Source organism: Bos indicus, chromosome 22 (assembly GCF_029378745.1).
Source record: "Bos indicus isolate NIAB-ARS_2022 breed Sahiwal x Tharparkar chromosome 22, NIAB-ARS_B.indTharparkar_mat_pri_1.0, whole genome shotgun sequence".
Lineage (NCBI taxonomy): Eukaryota > Metazoa > Chordata > Mammalia > Artiodactyla > Bovidae > Bos > Bos indicus.
Window position 1 is genome coordinate 42,569,760 of NC_091781.1, and position 22,623 is coordinate 42,592,382.

Here is a 22,623-nt window from a genome sequence, read left to right on the forward strand (position 1 = left end):
GGAATGAGTTTGGGAGTTTTCCTTCCTTCCTTCTGCAATTTTTTGAAAGAGTTTGAGAAGGATGGGTGTTACCTTATCTCTAAATGTTTAATAGAATTCTCCTGTGAAGCCATCTGGTCCTGAACTTTTGTTTGTTAGAAATTGTCTTTTTGTGTTTTGTCTCACTTTTTCAGGCCACAATTGCAGTATTTCATTCCTGATTAAATTGCCAAAATCACCACCCAAATCTCCGTGGAATAGATACTCACAGCGACAACCCAGCCAAGCCAGTACTCTAGGTGGCTCCTCAACCAGACCAGACTTTAGACTCTTTTCTTCCTATTGAGCCCTGAGATTAACTTCCTCTTTCCTGGTGAGATTGTTTAACAGGGCAGGGAACATTTATGGCAGGCCTCTTCAAAAGAGGGCAGAGCCTGGGCAGGGCCAGGAGGAGCTGGCCACCCAAGTTGCCTCTGAGTCACTCTGCCCTCCCTCTGGGCTGCCCGCATCTAGAGGACCCCCCACAGAGACCCCAACTCCTTCAGGCTGATCCAAGGCGGTGGTTGGCAGAGTCAGGGACCCAAGGCTCCAGCCAGGCATCTCACCTTCTGCACTGAAGCAGGGAAGAGGGAGCCGCGAGCCCTCAGGTATGTTTCCACCAAAATGGAAAGAGCTGTACTTCTGGGTCCGCATTACTGAGAGAAAGAAGCATGGAAGCAGGGTAGGTAGAAAATGAGGAGTAAAAGAGCCTGAGTGAGAGGCCTGAAAGGGGAGGAAGAAGGAAACTGCACAAGCAGAGACTTCTGAGATCAGACTCAGGAAGGTAGCAGATTTCATCTGAGGGACCAAGTCTGAGGCATGGATAGTGGACTGTGATGAGGATTCTGAAGTTAGACTCAGGCGCAGTGCAAAGGTATGCCATGATTGGTTAGTTACATCTGGGCACAAGGAGGTAGGGGACATGCAAGCCAGGGCTCTTGTTCCTTAACCACAGGGACCCCTTGATGTTTATTCATGCATGCACTCATCTGTTCCTTCAGAAGATATGTCTGACCATCAACTCGGAGCCACACAGATACTTTAAGAATGAGTGAAGAAGGAAAGAGTGTTGTTCTTTGCCCCACCTTTCATTTTTCTCTGAAGATAATTACTTGAAAAGGTGCAACAAAGTATATGGTCTTGAGAGATTTTCTAGCTGTGTAATGTCAACCTAGTCCCTTCCTTTCACTAAGCCTCAATTTTCTCATCTGTTAAATGGGAGTGATCGTTTCTGGATCTCCCCTGTTTTTCCCTGTAGTTCTCATTGTCTAGAGATAATAATGATAATCACTAAAGCAGGCTCTGTGCTAAGTACTGTCTAGGTAACAACACTTCTACTCTTCATATCACCTCTCTGAGGAAGGCATCAGTACTACTCCCACTTTTCAGATGAGGAACCAAGGCACTGAGAGATTAAACTGCTCTCTAGGGCATTGCGGCTACAAAATTTGTGCTCCCCGCCCCCACTCTGCAGCCTCAATGGTGCATCCTGAGTCCATGGCTGGAAGAGAGATGGTGCAGGAGTATCCATCCAGATGCGTCCCTCAACAGGCATTAATTGAGCACCTTCTGCATGTCAGGTACAAGGATGTAATGACTAACCAGACATGACAGCAAAAGGCATATGGTTCTAGCCAGAAAGTCAGACAGAACTTGCATGGATAATCATTGTAACACAGGTTTGACATGTGCCATGCAGGAGATAGCTCAGAAGTCAGAGCAGACTTCTCTGAGATGAAATGTGCAAACCAGTGCTTTCAGGGTAGGAGTGGAGGGGAGGGGAGTGTTTGGCACCCTGTGGGATCTAAGAGAAGGAGGGTGGAGTGGGTAAAGGAGAGGGCAGGAGCTGGTGGTGAGGGGTGAGGTCAGTGAGGTGCTCATACCCAGGCTGAGCACAGCTGTGAGGAGTGTTTTCCCAGGGTTGCTCCAGTCTGTCCATCTGTCTGCTTCAGTGCATCTGCCAACCCCCATACAGGCTGGCCCCTGCCTGCCTAAAGTCATGCCAGGCCAGCCGATATCAGACGTGCCAGTCTCACCCAGGATAAGCAGCTGCCACTGCGTTTGCTGTCTTTGTTTGCATATCTCTTCCTGAGCTCCACTCCGTGTGTACACACAGGCACAGCTCCTCCATTCCAGTAGGAACTGGAAAGTCTGCAGAGCCAACGGGCCTTTCCCAGGGTGGGGGGCACTTGAAGCCGTGAATTGCCAGCACGTCCTTGGGCTGGGCAGCTGCTCCTTCTCAGAGGAGCCTCGCCTGTCTGAGCCTCCTTATCTCAGAAAAACGAGGACACTCATAACTTCCTTGGCAGTTTGACTGGTATGACTTTTGAAAAAGACTATATAATGTGGCTATTGGGGCTTCCCTGGTGGCTCAGATGGTGAAGAGTCCGCCTGCAATGCAGGAGACCTGGGGTTGATTCCTGGTTCAGGAAGATTCCCTGGAGAAGGGAATGGCTACCCACTCCAGTATTCCTGCCTGCAGAATTCCATGGACAGAGGAGCCTGGCGGGATGCCTGCCCCTAGTAGCTGCAGAATACAGGATGGAACTGTGTCAGAGCCGAGCACTGCCTCATGCCAGATGCTCTGTGCAGTGCTAGGCATTTAGAAATGATTAGATGTTATCTCAGGAGCTCATAGTCTATCAGATTAAATAGTAGATGGATGACTGAGGGTAAGGAGAAGGGGAACAGTACGAGAGAGATATGTACAGGTTCTACGTGGTCAATATTAGCAATAGTGATCATCCTAGGCAACTCGTATCGAGAATTCATTGTGTGCCTGGAATGGTGCAAAGGGCTTTAGATGGATTATTATCTCATTTCAATATAATAGCATATCATGGTAGGTCTCATCTCCATTTTACAGATGAAGCGCTGAGGAATAAGGAGGTGAGGTGACCTGGTCAAGGTGGCAGGGCTTGAACAGTAAAGAGAGGCTTTCCACCTGGGCCGTCCAGCTCCAGGGACCATGCACTCTGCTGCCCTGTGCCCACGTCTGTCCTCACACACACACCCTGAGGAGAGAGCCACGCAGGCCACAGCAGGGACACCCCACAAAAGAGGCAGCACTCCACAAAGCACAGGCCCCCCAAGAGAGGTGGGGGCAGCCCTGACGGAGAAAACTGCAGGACCAGAGGCCCGGAGTTGGGAGCCAGGAGTCAACAGGAGGGCGAGAGAGAGGTGCGAGCAGGCACAGCACCAGGGACTCGGGTCATTCTGAACACGTGGTGGGTTGTGTGTTAGAGGAACGTTCTGTGAAAATGTCAGGAATAATCTGGCTTCTGGTAGGAAAGCCATCAGGAGAACACAGAGGAAAAGCCAAGTGTTGGCCTGATTTGTTATGCCTCTGCAGGGGCTGAGGCATTCAAGCCTCAGGAGGGATGAGGTCAGATGGGAATTTGAGTCTTGCTCATAAATGTGGCTGTTGTTTGAAATGGGAAAATCTTTGTGTCAGGTAATGCTCTTACAGGTACAAGTGACAAAAACGAATTCAAACCACCCCCACAAAGGACCTATACTGGCTCACGTAATGGAAAAGTCCAGACATAACTCTGATTTCAAGCAAGGCTTGATCTAGGGCTCAGATGACATCCCCAGGGCTCTGTCTCTATCTTGGATCCTTTCCTCCATGCGGCTTCATTCTCCGCAGCATCTCCTCACATAGTGGCAAACATACCCGTCTGCATCTCCTCACATCTTCCTGCATCTCCAGCTGCGTGGCCCAGCAACCCTACCATTGGCCAGAGCTGGAGAAGACTGTTAAAACCAATAAATAACATGAAAACAGGAAAACAGGACATAATGGAAGTAATGGGTTTATTTCCCTCTGAAATAAATGTCACTGGAACAAATTGTTCCAGCCACCAGCCTTATTGCCTATGGATTTATTGGCTGTTTATCTCCCTCTGTATTGGTGACACGATCAATAATTGCCTATAAATACCGGGAGTTTACAAGAAGGACCATTTAGAGAATGAGAGGCTGCCTCTGGTTACTGTGATGACTTCACGCAGGCCTGAGCCACCACAGTCCAGCGTTCACGACAGCCTTGAGGGGCGACTGGAAACTCAGGGTAGAGGGGACCGGGTCTGGGTGGGGTCACATGCATCATCCTCCGGGACTCAGCGACACCCTGACTGATGGGGGGTGTGTTTGTGTGCATGCGTGTGTGTGCGTGTGCAGGTGAACACCAGTGAGCTCACATGTGTCTGTCACTTTCAGCCTCCGTGTCTCTGCTTTTGCATTCTCTTCAAGTCTCTCTACCTTAGTCTTTTTTATTTTTAGAAGAAAACTTTTTTTAAATTTTAATGTTACTGGATTACCATGATTTACCACGTTGCATTAAGTTCAGGTGTACAGCAGCATGATTCAGTTATATGTATACATGTGTTCATTCTTGTGTAGATTCTTTTCTCACATAAGTTATCACAGAATATTGAGTAGAGTTCCCTGTGCTAAACTCTTCCCTGGTGGCTCAGAGGTTAAAGTGTCTGCCTGCAACGCGGGAGACCTGGGTTTGATCCCTGGATCGGGAAGATCCCCTGGAGAAGGAAATGGCAACCCAGTAATCCCATGGAGGGAGGAGCCTGGTGGGCTACAGTCCATGGGGTCGCAAAGAGTCGGACACAACTGAGCGACTTCACTTTCACTTTTCCCTGTGCTGTATAGTAGGTCCCTGTTGGTTACTATCTTACATATAGTGGTGTGTGTATGTTCATTCCAGGCTCCTGATTTATCTACCCACCCCCTCCCCAGAAGTGTTTTCCCTTTGGTAGCTATAAGTTTGCTAGTTTCTTCTTTTTTTAAATTAGAGTCCACATCTGAATGATATCGTATGATGTTTTTCTTTCTCTGTTTGACTTACTGTACTTAGTATGTAGAACCATCCTTTGTGGTAGGAAAAGATGGTTGATATGATTTCAGTTTTCTTAACTTTCTCAAGGCTTGATTTGTGACCCAAGATGTGATCTATCCCAGAGAATGCTCATCGTTTGAATTCGGACACCTACTTTTTCACGCATCAGGTCTTATTCCTACACACTCAAACTCCCTCTCACCCATTGCCCTTCCATGTTGGAACGCAGTGAGTGCAGATCAGTCTTGGGTTGCTATGCCCGGCATTTTCACCCTCTGCTATTTGCTGCCAAGGGTGTGAATCTCAGCTCTGCAGCCACACCTCACCTTCCTCAAGCCTCAACTTCCTCCTGTAAGAGGTGGAGACACTAGTGTATCCAACTCCTAGGGTTGCTATGGGGATTTGGTAAGATAGGTGTGGAAAATTCTCCCCCTGATTCCACGTGCATGCTAAGCACTCAATGCTGCTGCTGCTGATGCTGCTAAGTCACTTCAGTCGTGTCTGACTCTGTGCGACCCCATAGAGGGCAGCCCACCAGGCTCCCTCATCCCTGGGATTCTCCAGGCAAGAACACTGGAGTGGGTTGCCATTCCCTTCTCCAATGCATGAAAGTGAAAAGTGAAAGTGAAGTCATTCAGTCGTGTCCGACCCTCAGCTACTCCATGGACTGCAGCCTTCCAGGCTCCTCCAACCATGGGATTTTCCAGGCAAGAGTACTGGAGTGGGGTGCCATTGCCTTCTCCTAAGCACTCAGTAAATGGTAGCTATTTGTATTATTTTATTTATAAGTATTATTTTTATTATTAGCTCAAACAAGTCTTGCTCAAGAGATCACCCAGAAAACAGTCTGGTCAATGTCTCCTAATAGAGGTGCCAGGAGGAGAATCCCTGGAGACTGGGATTATGAAGAAGAAATGTCATGTCTCCTGGGAAGAGGAGGTGGTGGCTGGGTGGGGGCTCCCCGTCCTGGGGCTGGGATCACACAGGGTGTCACCCCCAGGCAGTGGTCACATGAAGGTGAGGGGGTTTCCCAAGCAGGTGGGGAGGCCTAGCAGGCCAGAAGGAGAAGCAGAGACCCTCCGCATGCCACCCACAGGCCAGGCAAGTTCTTGGAGAGACCACTTGGTCAGAAGTGGGGAGAAGGGTGGGACTGTGGGAAGCCAGGGAGCCCAGGACTGGAAAACCCAAGGGGAGGGAAGGCAGGTCAGTTTCATGCTGTTTTGAGTCGGTTTCCTCCGCGGTAGACCCTAGGGAATGTAGCTTATGTGGAACGTGACACCAGGCGGTACTGGGGGCGGGGGGCATAGAGGGTGCTGTTGTATGCAACAGGATGCTGTGGGTGACCGAGCCCCGGTGTCCCAGCAGGGTCTGGGCAACAGAGTGGGCACACCTCAGGGCCGACCCCCTGTGCCAGTCCCCTCAGGCAGGCTGCATAACCAAGTACACAGGCTGAGCGGCTTATGCCACAGGAATGCGTTGTCTCCCGTCCTGGGCTGGAAGCCTGAGGTGAAGGTGTCAGCAGGCCTTGCTCCCTCAGAAGGTGCTAAGGGGAAGGAGGGAGCCTCCCTACTAACTTCTGGTAGTTCCGTGGTCTGTGGCAGGGTGGCTCCTACTTCCTGTGACACCCTCTGTGTGTGTGTGTCTCTGTGTCCAAATAGCCCCTTTGTAGAAGGATGGCAGTCATGGTAGCTTGGGGCCCACCCTACTGACCAGCAACTCATTTCCAAATAAGGCCATATTCTGAGGTACTGCAAGCAGTTAGTACTCCTTATGAATTTTCAGAGGACGTAATTCAGTCACCTGTCTAGGCATGAGAAAGCTAGGATATTACCCTCACTGTCTCAGCCCTACTACCCGAGGACTGTTCCAGGGTCATAGACTCCCTGACTTTCTCACCCTGCCCCAAGGTGGTCCAAGAGAAACCCTCAGGTGGGGTGTCACAGGATCTTGTGAGAGAACACGAGGAGTATGTCCTACAACACCAAGGGTCTGCTATTTTCTACTTTGGGAAACCTGTAAGATAAGAGTAGGAGTAGATTGCTTCTGCCTAGAGTGCTAGGTTGAAAAGGTACTGAGGTGAAGACTGTGATTGATTGTTGATGTCTGCTGTGGGCACAGGACAGCCAAGACAAGCTTGTATGCTGTGTGTGGGCCATTTCTTCTGCCTGGTATGTCTGAATGGGATTGTCCTGCTTTGTAGAAACTGAGGGTCCGGAATTTAAGCAATATAAAGATGCTTCATTTTATTATTCTTTGCTTTATTGCACTTTGCAGATATTGCATTTTTTACAAACTAAAGGTTTGCGGCAATCCTGTGTCAAGCACAACTCTCAGTGCCGGTTTTCAAACAGCATTTGTTCACTTCATGTGTCACATTCATTAATTCTTGCAATATTTCAAACATTTGTACTATTATCGTATTTATTGTGGAGATCTGTGATCAGTGATCTTTGGTGCCACTATTACAAAAAGATTTCAGATGATAGCATTTTTTAGCAAAGAATATTTTTAATTAGGATATATGCATTATTTTTTTACACATGATGCCACTGCACACATAATAGACTACAGTTCAGTTCAGTTTAGTCGCTCAGTCGTGTCTAATTCTTTGCAACCCTATGGACCGCAATACTCCAGGCCTCCCTGTCCATCACCGACTCCTGGACTTTACCCAAACTCATGTTCATTGAGTTGGTGATGCCATCCAACCATCTCATCCTCTGTTGTCCCCTTCTCCTCCCGCCTTCAATCTTTCCCAGCATCAGGGTCTTTTCAAATGAGTCAGTTCTTCGCATCAGGTGGCCAAAATATTGGAGTTTCAGCTTCAACATCAGTCCTTCCAATAAATATTCAGGACCGATTTCCTTTAGGATGAACTGGTTGAATCTCCTTGCGGAGCAAGAGACTGTCAAGACTCTTCTCCAACACCACAGTTCAAAAGCATCAGTACTTTGGCGCTCAACTTTCTTTATAGTCCAACTCTTACATCCATACATGACTACTGGAAAAACCATAGATTTGACTAGATGAACAATTGTTGGCAAAGTAATGTCGCTGCTTTTGAATATGCTGTCTAGGTTGGTCATAACTTTTCTTCCAAGGAGCAAGCATCTTTTATTTTCATGGCTGTAGTCTCCATCTGCAGTGATTTTGGAGCCCCCCAAAAAATAAAGTCCGTCACTGTTTTCATTGTTTCCCCAAGAGTCTAAAGGTGGATGGGCAAGGTCCACCAGGCAGTTCGGAAGATGTAAGAAAACAACCATTTTGATTATCTACCCTGTGACTGCTGCTGTGCTATATTTATTCTAAAACAAAAGCTAATCTTCATGTGCTTTATGTCCTGTTCTATTTCATCTTCACAATCCTACAAATTAGGGTCTATTAGCCTTCTTTCCAATTTTACAGATGAGGAAACAGGCTCAGAGGAGTTAAGCAATTTATCTGAGGTCACACAGTGTGGAGCTGACATACAAACTCAGGGGCCCTGACCTCAGAAATGGGCCCCTCTACTGCCAACTCTCACATCCATACATGACCACTGGAAAAACCATAGCTTTGACTAGATGGACCTTTGTTGGTAAAGTAATGTCTCTGCTTTTTAATAAGCTGTCTAGGTTGGTCATAACTTTTCTTCCAAGGAGCAAGCATCTTTTAATTTCATGGCTGCAGTCATCATCTGCAGTGATTTTGGAGCCCAAAAAAATAAAGTCAGCCACTCTTTCCACTGTTTCCCCATCTATTGGCCATGAAGTGATGGGACCGGATGCCATGATCTTAGTTTTCTGAATGTTGAGCTTTAAGCCAACTTTTTCACTCTCCTCTTTCACTTTCATCAAGAGGCTCTTTAGTTCTTCGCTTTCTATCTGCATATCTGAGGTTATTGATATTTCTCCCAGCAATCTTGATTCCAGCTGTGCTTCATCCAGCCCAGAATTTCTCATGATGTACTCTGCATAGAAGTTAAATAAGCAGGGTGACAATATACAGTCTTGACATACTCCTTTCATGATTTGGAACCAGTCTGTTGTTCCATGTCCAGTTCTAACTGTTGCTTCCTGACCTGCATACAGATTTCTCAAGAGGCAAGTCAGGTGGTCTGGTATTCCCATCTCTTTCAGAATTTTCCACAGTTTATTGTGATTCACACAGTCGAAGGCTTTGGCATAGTCAATAAAGCAGAAATAGATGTTTTTCTGGAACTCTCTTGCTTTATCGATGATCCAAAGGATGTCCACAATTTGATCTCTGGTTCCTCTGCCTTTTCTAAAACCAGCTTGAACATCTGGAAGTTCACGGTTCACGTACTATTGAAGCCTGGCTTGGAGAATTTTGAGCATTACTTTACTAACGTGTGAGATGAGTGCAGTTGTGCGGTAGTTTGAGCATTCGTTGGCATTGCCTTTCTTTGGGATTGGAATGAAAACTGACCTTTTCCAGTCCCGTGGCCACTGCTGAGTTTTCCACATTTGTTGGCATATTGAGTGCAGCACTTTCACAGCATCATCTTTCAGGATTTGAAATAGCTCACCTGGAATTCCATCACCTCCACTAGCTTTGTTCGGAGTGATGCTTCCTAATTCCAGGATGTCTGGCTTTAGGTAGGTGATCACACCCTGATTATCTGGGTTGTGAAGATCTTTTTTGTACAGTTCTGGGTATTCTTGCCTCCTCTTGTTAATATCTTCTGCTTCTGTTAATAATAAACTACAATATGGTGTAAATACAACTTTTATATGTACTTGCGGAGAAGGCAATGGCACCCCACTCCAGTACTCTTGCCTGGAAAATCCCATGGATGGAGGAGCCTGGTAGGCTACAGTCCATGGGGTCGCTAAGAGTCGGACACGACTGAGCGACTTCACTTTCACTTTTCACTTTCATGCATTGGAGAAGGGAATGGCAATCCACTCCAGTGTTCTTGCCTGGAGAATCCCAGGGACGGGGGAGCCTGGTGGCTGCCGTCTATGGGGTCACACAGAGTCGGACACGACTGAAGCGACTTAGCATAGCATAGCATATGTACTTGGGAACAAAAAAGTTCGTGTGACTCGCTTTATCACAATATTCACTTGACTGCAGTGGTCTGAAAGCAAACCCGCCAGATCACCCCCTGTGTCTGTAATCTGAGGTGCGGTCTGGGCAGATGGGAGGAAACCTGATTGCCAAGAGGTGCTAAAAAGTCTGAAGGACTAAAGCCATTGAAGGTGCAGACATAGAGCTTCAGCTGGTGCTAATTGTCACCCAATGTCTCCGAGTTCTTTTTCTGGCCTCAAGTTCACACCCCCTTAGCAATGACCTGGTAAACAGAGCACAGAGCATTGACCTGTGGCCAACGGCCACGCCAGGCGAGACGCAGAGCTTGTTCACAGAGCCCTGCGTTCCTTTCCTCTGCAACTCAGGGCTGATTCTGAAATGACTGTTGGCTGAGCCTGCATGCCTGTGATGGGCTAGGAAATCGCTTCTGAGTTTTGTTTTTCCAACAACAGAGGGCTGCTAGGTAAGGGCCTGAAGACATGAGCCGTACAGGGAAGGCAGGTAGAGAGAAATCACGTGTGCAAAGCAGAAAGGGAAGAGCGTGTCACTCAGGGCAGTTCTGGGGGTGAGAGCAGAATGGAAGTAGAGACAGCAGTGATGAGGCTGGCAAGGTCACCCTCACGTCAGGGCTTAGATCATACAAGGCTGCATTGTTGTCGTTCTGGCCTCAAGTTCACACCCCCTTAGCAATGACCTGGTAAACAGAGCACAGAGCATTGACCTGTGGCCAATGGCCACGCCAGGCGAGACGCAGAGCTAAGTCATGTCCGACTCTCTGCAACCCGATGGACAGTGGCCTGCCAGGCCTCCCTGTCCCTCACTGTCTCCCAGAATTTGCCCAAGTTCATGTCCATTGAGTCGGTGATGCCATCCAGCCACCTCATCCTCTGCTGCCCTCTTCTCCTTTTGCTGTATACAAGGCCATATAAGCCACGTGAAATACTTCAACTTTTATCCTGAGATCAACAGGAACCATAGACCAGATTTAATCAGAGGAAGTGCCCACTTATTTCTGCATCAGGGTGCTTACCTCAACCCTCTCAGTCTGGAAAGAAAGTAACCCTTTCTTCATCCATCAGGACTCTGTGACAGGTCAAGATTGAGCTTCAAGGCACTTGTTTACAGAGGGCTACAGGAAGCAGGAAGCTGTCCCAGCTTCTGTAGGGCCATTAAGAAATATCACAAATAACCAGACAGAAAGATACTGTGATGCCATTCTGGTTTCACAGAAACGGCAAACATTCATAAAGGAATCCTGCCATGAGGGTGCCCTTGCAGGAAGCCGCAGGGCAAATGGGACCTGCCAACAGGCAGGAAATGGTGTGGATGCTGTCAGAGCAGCAGACGCCTTCTAAGCAGGTGGTCTCCCTGCCGACTACATTTTTCAGGACAGGTAGATAGCATTGGCCGCAGTTTATAAGGAGGAAGCTAAGACCCATGTGCCCCAGAACACACAAGTGCTAAGTGACAAAGCCAGGCCTGTCTGATCCCAAATCCATCCTCCTTCCTGACCTCACAGGTTTTTTGCTGCCTGATTCTTTCAAGACTGCGGGCACTGGCCCTTGTATTTGCATCTTCTGGGGAGGTTTGTCTACAGCAGCTACTGGCAGGGGGTACCAAAGGGACTCCAGCCACCCCAGGATTACAGACATCAAGCTTAGCATCATCAAGGAGAAAAGGGCCTCCCTCTCCGGAGTTCCCAGAGACCCCTCAGGAAAAAACTCTGATTGGTCTTGTTTGGGTCACATGCTCCCTCCTGAACCAATCACAAGGAATCAGAGTGCTCTGAGTGGTCAGCCCCTTTAGACAAGCTAGGGTACCGTGAAGGACATTCTCCCACTCAAAACCACAGGTAGGTGTTTGATCTTGGAGGGTCACGGGTAACTTCCCAGAGGAAGTGGCTGCTACACTGAGACTGGAAGGATGAATTGGAGTGTTCCAGGCAAAGAGGCGGAGCAACAGTGTTCAGACAGAGGGACGAGCAATACCAGAGGCCCAGGGATGCTCCAGAGTGCCTCTTGTTCACAGTCACATCCCCATTCCTAGTGCACCTCCAGCCTGCTTCCAACCAGTCCTCAGAGAATGCTTTAGGAATAAAATCCACAATTGGCTGTGTGGTCTCAGACAAGTCACTTGCCCTCTCTGAACTTCAGCTTCCTTCTCAACCTGGTGGTTTCATCATCCTAACCTTCCAGGACTATGCAAGAAGTCCAATTCGATCAGTCCTCAAATATTCAGCAAGCACCTCCTGAGTGCTCAGCACCCTACCAGGCCTGCAGAAGACAAGGCCTGGCATGGAAAAGCAGAGCATGCCCGGGGTCCAGTACACAGGGTTGGACCTGAGGCCAGAAGTCAAAAGCTGTCCGGGGGAGAGGGCACGACAAACAGAGAGGCTCGTGGATGGTGAAGGCAGACTATGGGCAATCTGCTCAGTTCGCAGTGAAGCAGTTTGTTAGCAACTCATGCCTTCTAACTTCTGACCTCCCCACCCCCATCTCCTGCTTCCCACCCTCCACTCTCCACTGAGTCTGTGCCTAGGCCACTCAAGCTAGCAGGCAGGGGAACAGGATGTTTCTTCCTGTGCCTTTGCCTCACAATTTCATAACCTGAATAACAGGTTGAGGTAATCCTAGAAACAAAGAGGAAGGAAACTGTTCCAGGTCTGGGAGGCTGCAGAGAGAATTCCTGCCTCACCCTGCATACCTGCCCCAGGAGCTTTTCCCCATCCTGCTCCACCTTCAGTAGGCCTGACCTGAGCTCCAGACCCTCCCACCCCCCCGACACTGCTGGCTGGCAGAATGAGCCACCTGGGGACTCAGGCGCCCAGCGAGCTCTGAAGGGCTGAGTGGGTCACCAGGGACTTGGCCAGGAAGAACGTCAGGCCGGAAAAGCCCTGCTCGGCGTGGGCACCAGAGGGAGAGGCTAGCCCCCTGCCCAGGTACATGCCCCCTGCCCTCTGCCTGTCTCACTTGCTCCCTCTGAAGCTGGGCATAAGCCTGTCATGAGGACTTACCCTCTGTCTCTCTCATCCTGTCTCTCTGCTCTGTCTTCTTTCTCTCCTTCTGTCCCTATATCTCTGCCACGTTCCTCTCCCTCTTGTCCTTGTTTTTGTCTCTCTAGTCTCTATCTCCATCAATATCCATGTCTGTCCCTTCATCTGTCAGACCCTGTCGCTGTCCTTCCATCTTGTCCGGCCCCCAGGTCTCTTGGCTCCTCCACACACGGGGGACCCGACAGAATGTCCTTTAAGCCTCACCCAGGAGCCTGGGCTGCTTTCTGTAGGAAATATTCTGAGAACATTCAAGAGTACAGTAGGGCTTCCCTGGTGGCTCCATGGTTAAGAATTCGCCTGCCAAGGCAGGAGACGGGTTCAGTCCCTGGTCTGGGAAGATCCCACATGCTGCGAAGCAACTAAGCTCTTGTGCCACAGCTATTGAACCTGTGCTCTAGAGCCTGAGAGCTGCAACTGCTGAAGCCCGCGCACCCTAGAGCCCGTGCTCATCAACCACAGAAGCCACTGCAACGAGACGCCAGAGCACCGCGAGCCCCCGCTCGCCACAGCTAAAGAAAAGCCCCCATAGCAAAGACCCAGCACAGCCAAAAATTTATTTAATTTAAATATATATATATGTATTTTTTTTATCTAAAAGAAGAAAAGCTTGGTAATACAAATTTCAGAAATTTAAAGTCCTACAAAATTCCTGCAGGTGAGGCCAGGTGATAGCTCAGCTTTCTCACCTGGAAGGTCTTAGAAGGGTAGAGGGCCAGGGTGCGTGGGAGGATTTTTCATTATTCTCGAAAGGAAATATGGGTTGCATTTGCTGTTGCCATTGATGAAATAACAAGGACAGACCCAACCTGACCACCTTGGTACCAGGTGCTGTCCAGGTCTTCTGTCTCCTGTCTGGATCCTTGGCTGCTGGGCTTTGGATACAGAGTCTGTTGAAATGGATTCTTAGGATAAAGAGGATTCTAGGATGGGGAGGAGGCAGGAAGAGTGGTGGAAGCAAGTCGCTGCAGTCAGAGACCCTCCAGATGGCTGGAGGGGTCTAAGACCCAGAACAGTTCCCACCTGCCTTGCTCTCCCCTCTTCTTCATCTCCAGACACCTCCTGAGGGGTCTCAGCACTGTCAAATCCCTGGTAACTACCAGTAGCTGGGGCAGCAGAGGGGCAAGGTGGGACCGAGTCCTGCCCCTGCCCAGGACTCAGGAAGGGAGGAAACTTCAGTTTCATCTCTCTCTGAGACAGCACTGACAGGGTGACATCATGGAAACGAGGCAGCTGAGACCTGCATCGAGATTCTGCCCCTGACCCTGGCACACTGAACGGCTCTGGGCTTAACAATGGAGAGTCTTAGCTTACTCACCCCTAAAGCGGGAGTGTGGAGGCATGGGGGGGTGGGGGAAGGGAGGTGGGGTGGGTATGAGGATTAAAGAAGATGATGCACATATGGTATCCGGAGCAAACTCACCTGTGTGCTGTGTGAGTCCCTGTTACTCATAATGTGGGCCCATCAGCAAAGATCACTTGAGCTTCTGCTTCCTAATGGTTTCACTGGGGCTGGCTAGCTCAATATCTCTCAGCTGGCTGGAGGGACAGAATGATGGATGGATGAAAGGATGCATGGATGTACAAATGAATGGACAGATGGACAAATGGATGGATGGATGGTTGGAAGGATGGATGAGTGTATAAATGGATGGATGGATGGACAAATGGATGGGTAGATGCATGGATGAATCAAACCTCCAAGGGATGATGGCTGGCAGACTGCATCTTCCTCTGCATCCTAATCTCTGCATTCCAAAAAAGGCATGTTGAACTGAATATGAAACTCCAGGGGCAAAAGCGAAGAAGAGGTGAAGGCAGAGAGGAAACAGACGGCACCAAACCAAGAGGACTACGGCGCGCTGGGTTTTAGGAACCTACCCCTCATCTTCAGTCTTGTTCACTTTCACACCCTGGATACCAGTTTCCAATCTTATTTTCTTCTCTCCACAGACCGACCCTGACCCCCAGCCGCTCTTCACCTCGACAGGATGAGACTGTCAGGTAAGGCCAGGCTCTGAGGACTCCAGGGTTCAAGGTTGAGTCTGAATCAGGTTTGGGAATCGCTTTTCTGTCAGCAGTGTCTGCCCATCCTGGACTCACAGCCTACTTGGCTTCATCCGTTCTCAGCTAGTCAGGCCAGAATTCCAGGGAAAGACCAATCCAGGGAGAGCCTGGAAGAGTGTAAAGAGGAGACTTCCTGCCTCAAGGCTAAGGGTTGCAGAAACTGGCCCACCTGGCTGGGAACATGGAGACTCACCTGCTCTGGGAAACACTTCACCCTGGCTGGAAATTACAGACAAAACATTTGTAAATGTTTGTACAGACAAAGCATTTGTAGAGGACTATTCTAGAATCCTGTCACCACAGGGCTGGGCACCAGGAGAGGACTTTGCTCCAAGCTTCCACCCTCAGACTGTACTCTCTGTGTAGAGAGAGAGGGGGGAACTGAGGAATTCACCAAACAAAACTGATACAATTCATTTGTATTTCCAAACACCAGTGAGGAAGTTCAGAGCACAACTTTTACTTATTTTTATTGAAGTGTGTGTTAGTCACTCAGTTGTGTCCAACTCTTTGCAACCCCATGAACTGTAGCCTGGCAGGCTCCTCTGTCCTTGGGATTTTCCAGGCAAGAATACTGGAATGGGTTGCTATTCTCTTCTCCAGGGGATCTTCCCAACCCGGGGATTGAACCCCAGTCTCCTGTATTGCGGGCAGATTCTTTGCCGTCTGGGCCACCAGGGAAGCCTGTTAAAGTACAGTTGATCTACAACCTTGTGTTAATTTCTGCTGTACAGCACAGTGGTACAGTTATATACATATATACACACCTTATTTTCTATATTCATTTCCATTGTGGTTTATTAAAGAATATTGAATGTAGGTCCCTGAAGAGCACGGGTGTTATAGGCACCTTACTTACCCAGGTTCAGGTCCCACCTCCTGTCACTTACTAGCCAGTGACCAGATCTCTGAGGTGCGGCTTCCCCACCTGACAGCAGGGATAAGCAGTAGTATACAGCACAGAGGGGACTGAGATAATGCGTGTCTGCCGCTCGCCTAGCACCCCACACAAAAGGAGTGCCGAATGATGCGAGCCGAGGCCCTCGAAGACGAGGGACCCCGCACACCTGAGCCCCACCCATGGGATCCGGAGGGCCTTCTCCCTTGCCAGCACAAAGCCACAGCTGAATTCAGGGCTGAGGAGCAGGGCTGGTGCAGACAGAGAGGTCAGACGAGACCCGGCACCTTCAGAGCGCTGTGGCCGCAGACAGAGAGGGAGGTCAGGCACGGAGCGAGGGAACTTGCCTGCAGGTCAGATTTGACTCTCAATGCAGAATGGGGGTCTCCAGAGTCCTTGAGATGGGAGGCGTGGTGCGGCCTGCTGCAGCCCTGGCAGAATCACGAGGAGAGGGAGCAGACAGGGAGCTCCGGGCCCGGCTCACGTGTGCGGGAGAGAAGACAGGGAGCAGCCTGGCTGTGAGGCGGGGAGGCCACGCTGGGCAGGCGGGTGTGCGCTCCTGCAGAGCGCCACGCGTTGCTTGTGACGGCTTTTGGGGGGAGTTGATGGAAAACACAAGGGACCAACCCCACCCCCCAAAGCCACCCTAGAGGCCGCCTAGTGGGGACAACTACTACATCTTTCCCCACCAGCCATGGGCTCGGCAGCAGGCACGTTACTCTGTCCACTCTGTGACTGAGGGGCTTCAGCTCAGAGGTGCTGAGCCCCTGCTCGAGGTCACACAGTAGGGGGTGGCCACCCCGAGCCTTCCTGCCTCTCGAGCCGAGGCTCACCTGCCTCCTACTCTCCTGCCGGAGTCCTCAGGCCTCCCCTCAGGGTGCTAATTCCCAGACCTCACCCCCTGAGACACTCTCCAAAAGGCTAAGAGGAGCCCAGGAAGTGTGTGTCTAAGCCTCCCTCCCAGCGGCCCCACCCTGGGGAGTGTCACCAGGTAACTTTGCAGCATGACCCCCCATTGGGTCATCCCGTGGATTCACAATGGTCTTGGATGCAGGCCGGGGACTGGTCCATGGTGTGGGCAAGCTCTGGACCTGCAGCATAGGGGAGTTGCTCCATTTTCACATGACGTTCAGAGAAAATAAGGTTCAACCACGACTGACACACAGGATTAACTCTTCCTATCATCTGTGCATTCAGATATGAAGTTGGTGAAGTTCATTTCCAAGGCTCCTAGCTTTCTTTTTTTCTTCCGATTAACCCCTGTGGAGTTCTGTGCTCACAAAATTCCCCAGCAAATTTGCATCCAGGAAAAAGATAGACTATCAATATGTTAATCCTTGTGACTCTCCCTCCAACATGGGATCTTGGGAAGAGGTCTCACTGAGGGGATTTGGGAAGGACCCACGTGTAGTCTTACCGTGAGGCCTTGCCATGTGGTCTAGTGTTGTGGTCTCAGGGCAGTATCTCCTCGCTCTGCAGGTCTGCTTCGCTACCTGGCCCTTATTTTTGCCGTGGCTACCACGTGGCTCTTCATCCGAGAATATATCAACTTCAACATGAAAACCTTCCGCCTGCCCCGCTGGATGGGTGAGTGGGCAAGAGCCGGGGCCAGGGGCCAAGGATCAAGTCCAGCCCTGGGTGACCCAGGAAGTGGCCAGACATGGCAAAGGGCTGCCCTTGGGACCCCACACATTCAGGGTCAGGGAAAAGGAAACCGCACCCCAATCCAATGTCAGGAAGGCTGAGAACCCACGGAGAACAGAGAAGTGTTCCAAGGCCCTGGTCAGAACATGCGCCTGCATCAAGGACCATTTTGGAAATATGACCCAAGAAGGAAGGACAGAGGGAAGAAGAGAAGAAGGGAGGGACAGAGCGGGGGAGAAAACTGCCCGGGCCCTGAGCGCATTCCACCCACGCTTGCGGTTCCTCTTTGCTCAGACCTCCCTGTGGCGGCTCCTCTCAGCCTGGGGCCTCGGCTCAAACGTTTGCTCCTCAAAGAAACCTTCCTGAGCACCCCAGCTCTACCTGCGCCTGCTCCTCCTCCTGTAGAGTCTTTCCTGTAGCCTGTCCCCTTCAGATCATCATTATTATCCATCATTGTGCTGTTTATTTGTTTACTTCATCATTACCTATCTCCAGCTCATATAATGTGAGCTTCCTGAAGGCCAGAATTTTGTCCTGGGTTTATCTATCTCTCTAACACCTTGGACCAGATGCTCAGTAAACATGATAAGTGAAAGAAATATGGATGGATGGGTGGATGGATGGATGGACGGGTGGATGGGTGGGTGGGTGGATGGGTGAATGATGGATGGGCGATGGTTGCTGGCAGCTTTACATGCGTGGTCTCACTGGACCTGCATGAATGCCCCATGGAATGATTCACAGTATATCTGTGGGGTGGACTCAAGCAGGACCTCATGTTGTCATTTCATGTGTGGTCTGAGAAAAAGAGAAGCTCTGAGAGGTTAAGAAACTTCCTGAAATGTCCCTTGTAGATGTCAGAACAGGACTGGGAACCCAGGTCTCCCAGATCTAAATCCTTTCAAAGGAAGGAGAGAAAGGGAGGGAAATTTATACCTCTGGATTTGTCCTCCTTAAAGACTAAGAATCACCTCCACTGACGCAGTCAAACATAGTAACCTCTAGTGGCCCTGGCCAGCTCACGCCTTCACAGCAGCGAGAGGACAGGCACCCTGCTCTTACCACCAGCTTCCCACAGTGGAATCTCAGCGGGCCCTTACCCCGTCTGCTCCTTGTCCAGCATGCCCCACACCAGCTTAGAGCAGTTTATATCGATATAGATACGTGGCGGCCACCAGGTCCGTGGGCCCTGGGCACCACTTTCACAGACCAGAGACTGACTTGGCCACGCTTCTGGCCTTGGAGGAGATCAGTGCAGATCAGTGCAGGCAGCTCAGAGCAGGAGTGAGTTGTGGAGAAGAGAGCCCCAGCTTGGGGTAGGAGGGGAGTGTTTGAAGGGAGCCCCCAAGGTAGTCTCCCTCTCAGAACTGAGCCACCCGGGGTGTGAAAAATCAACACATCCCCCCAAGGCTCAACACACAACTGCTCTGTGTTGGGCCCCCAAGACCCTGGAATGAGGAGCACCCCAGAATGTGGCCCCAGCTCAGGGTTTGAATGGGGGATACAAACGCAATTCAGTATAGAATATAGAAAAGTGGAAGTATATTAACATGACTGGAGTCTTGCAAAACACATACAGTGATTTAATGCATTAATACGGAAGCACCACATTTCCTACTGTTTTTGTTATTATCTTGGTATATGGTTGGTTTCCTTTTTAATCCAACCTATTTTATTTTACACATTTAATAACTTGCCGCCTGGTAGAGTAAGAAACACTGAGTGCCTCAAAAAAAGTGGGAGTAAATTTATTTGTAGGGGAGTTCATAGGCTTTTCCAGATCACCAAAGGGGTCTGTGGCACAGAAATTGGGCAATTAAAGATTTCCTGATTTGGCTGATAAACTGGGCAGGGTTCTTTCAGATGAGAGTGATGAACCCCACTGTAAGTAGTTTAAACGAAGTGGGATGTCATTTCCTGGGTCATTGGGAAGCCCAAGGTGTCGGATTTCAGGTGTGGCTGGCTCTAGGGGCTCCCACAAAGGCCCCAGAGTCAATCTCTGTGCCCTGGGCTCCGCTCATTGCTGTTTAACCTCATTCCATGGGCAGCTTTCTCTCCCAACAGGCATGTTGGCCACCAGCTTCCCAGTTGCTCACCCTTCAGCTCTGTCCCCTGGGACCACATATAAACCTGAGAAGGGCTCGGCATCCAGGGGGATATGATGTTGTTGTGGCTGGCCCAGCCGGGGCATGGGATACTCCTGGGCCTCGGAGGCAGGGGTGGGGGGCAGCCTCCTGAGGACCGAATAGAAAGTGTCAGTGAGGGCGTCCCCCAGAGAAGGAGAGCTCCCCCGCTGCACTGACGTTTCTCTGTCCACTAGGAGCCCTGTCCTCTAGGGCTTAGCACCAGGCCAGTGGGAGAGCTGATGCAGAAGCGCAGGAATAACCTGCACACAGTGTAGCTGAGATGCGCAGCCCAGTGCAGACAGTCGGGGCTGCAGGAGTCAGGAAGGGACCCACAAGGCAGCTCAACAGTGGCAGCGGCACCGTCCTGTCCCTCCCGGAGGCCAGGGTTCCAGGCACCCAGCCAGGCCCTCAGGGCTCCAGCACAGTCCTGACCCTCCCGGAGGCCAGGGTTCCAGGCACCCAGCCAGGCCCTCGGGGCTCCGGCACAGTCCTGACCCTCCCAGAGGCCAGGGTTCCAGGCACCCAGCCAGGCCCTCGGGGCTCCTCTCACTGGACCTTCCCCACACCCACTGTGCAGGCGCAGAGGCTCAGCCCCAGAGGAGAAAACTCCCACACAGTTGGTCACACACCATCAGGCTCCAAGTCCAGTGGGCCTCACCACAGAGGCTTGCTTCTTTTCAACTGTGACAGAGTCATGCGCGTGTGTGTGTGTGTGTGCGTGTGTGTGAAGAGGTGGCAGCAGCAAGTGCAGAAGGACTCCCAGATAAAATAGGACTTTCAGCTCATTTCACCCCTGTGCCACGGGAGGGGGACTGTGCTTGGCCAAGCCAGCACCACTCTGATTTCCCTTCTAGGACCCACCTCCATTATGCGGGCAAGCTCAAAACACTTTCTCACCCGATTCTGTCTTCTCTCCAACAGGTTCAGCCCACAAGAACTGTGAGTGTCAACTCAGCCCTGATGCTCTTAGAGTGAGGCGTTCCAGGGTGTCTACTCCCAGCCCTGAAGCTTTGAGAGAAACCTGGGTTCCCAGAGCCCGCCCAACTCTCACTCCTGGCCTGATGTTGCCTTGTGAAGCCCCCAAGCCCTGTGGCCCCTTCTCAGCCATTCAGACTCTTAGGGAGGCTTCAACTCTCCCCCTTCCCTGGTGCCCCCAGCCCACAGTATGAACTGCAGCCACCCTGCCTCCGCTCTCTCATCCCCTACATGGCTGGAAGCTCCAAGGATGCAGGCTGTGCTTATTATCCTCATTGCAGTGACCTCAGAATTGGCTTATGGCTCCTGATTCAGAGGACCAGGGCCATGCTGGGCACCACAAGGGCCCCAGCAGCAATCAGAAGAGGGTGCTGATTGTCTCTTTGGGTAGAAGAACCATGTGTGCTGAGAGAGAGGGAGCAAGTGCCCAGGGCTCCAGGAGGGCCACCCCCTTCCACTGGGATGGGGTCTGGGAAGGCCTCAAGGAGGAGGTGGCTTTTTAGCTGCTCCTTGCACAGGAGGTACCATGCTGTACAAAGGCCTAGGGGCAGGAGTGCTGGGACTCCAGGAGAGAACCTGCAGAGTCAGGTATGTGAGTATGGGAATGGAGAGAACAGTGGGAGCCCAGGAATGCTGGGTGTCGGAACAGCGTTTCACAGTGACCCAGCTCCAGAGGTGCAGAGAAGATAGGAGGAGGGGACAATTATGGTGATGATGATAGTAACAGGGACTGAGTGTCCACTTGCCAGCACTGCATTCCGAACTTTATGGACACCTTCCCCAATCCTTACCACAACCCTAGGTAGGTGCTGTACATACCCCCATTTACCGATGAGGAAACTGAGGCTCAGAGAGGTGAAATCTCCTGGCCAAGGCAACATCGCTCTAAGTGGCAGAGTGGGAGTCAACCTCTCCTTGTAGTCCGGAGCCCACCCTCTCAACACACCTCAACCAGAGACAGCACCTCCGGGTCCCCCTCTCCGTTCCTGATCTAAACCAATCCCCTCATTTTATAGTTGGCAAAGCGAAAGGGAGAGATTTATGGCAAGTCACACAGCAGATTCCTGAAACTGGCCCAGGTTCCCCCTGACCGCACCCCTCCAGCGGTCAGCTGCATGCCCCGAGCAATAGCGCTGGGCTTCCCAGAGGGGTGGGACAGCTTAGGAAGCCCCCAGAACCCAAACCCACACAGCAAATCACCTGCCCCTCAGTGGCTGAGACCCCTGGGCCTCCTCCCCTACATCCAGTAGTTTGACTGTGAAGCCTGGATGGTCAGAAAATCAATTTGAGAAAAGCCTGCTAAGCTGGCCTGTTGACATGGGGTTTGTCAGACTCAGTGCAGGTGATCAGACCCTGGGCCAACTCCAGGGTGGTCCCCAAGGCCTGAAACCACCTGTCCAGCAAGGTGAGACCCTCTGGACTCTAAAGTAAACTGGGCTCCCTGTGAGGGGGAAGGTGGCCGGAGGTGGGGCCCCAAGACTCATAGGAGAAGAGGACCCCTCCCAGCTTCACCCTCCACCAGCAGTTTTGTGGGAGCTTCTGTCCAGAGGGCTGGGCAGGGACATCCAGTTCACATGCCAGGCCCTCTCTCTGGACACCTCCTCGGGGGCATCTCCACTCCCAGCCCTCACTCTCTGGTGATGATGTTCCGGTTGGAGCTCTGGTTACACCTGTCAGACGGGTGTACAGGAACTCAGGGTGGAGGGGTGAGAGCCTAGGATGGGCATTCCACTCAGATCGTCAGGGCCACCCACTCCACCAGGGGAGCCCTGGTGCGGGCGGCATTCACTCCTAGGAAAGGGTGCCTTCACCTACTCAGAGGCACCAGCGGCTCGCTGAGCTTGGCACTAGGGGCCGTGTCCCCCCTTGGCAGAGGGGCGCTTGTTTCCGATTCCCACGAAGCCCCCCTCTAGGCCGGCAAGGGCATGGAGACCCTACTCACCCTCCCAGCTTGGAC

The 22,623-nt window shown here is 51.0% G+C and overlaps 1 protein-coding gene across 3 annotated transcripts in view; it reads left to right on the forward strand.

Moving 5' to 3' along the window:
- Positions 1–424: 424 nt before the first annotated feature.
- FAM3D (FAM3 metabolism regulating signaling molecule D) overlaps positions 425–22,623 on the forward strand; it is a 37,592-nt gene continuing 15,393 nt past the window's right edge. The window contains exons 1-4 of one of the 3 annotated variants that reach the window (XM_019984756.2): positions 425–626; positions 14,910–14,960; positions 17,401–17,508; positions 20,613–20,630. In XM_019984756.2, the coding sequence (XP_019840315.2) occupies positions 14,948–14,960; positions 17,401–17,508; positions 20,613–20,630 (139 nt within the window). In that variant the 5' untranslated portion in view covers positions 425–626; positions 14,910–14,947. Of the gene's footprint in view, positions 627–12,598; positions 12,846–14,909; positions 14,961–17,400; positions 17,509–20,612; positions 20,631–22,623 lie in introns of those variants that run through there. The other 2 variants (XM_070776446.1, XM_019984755.2) reach the window with 2 other exon arrangements.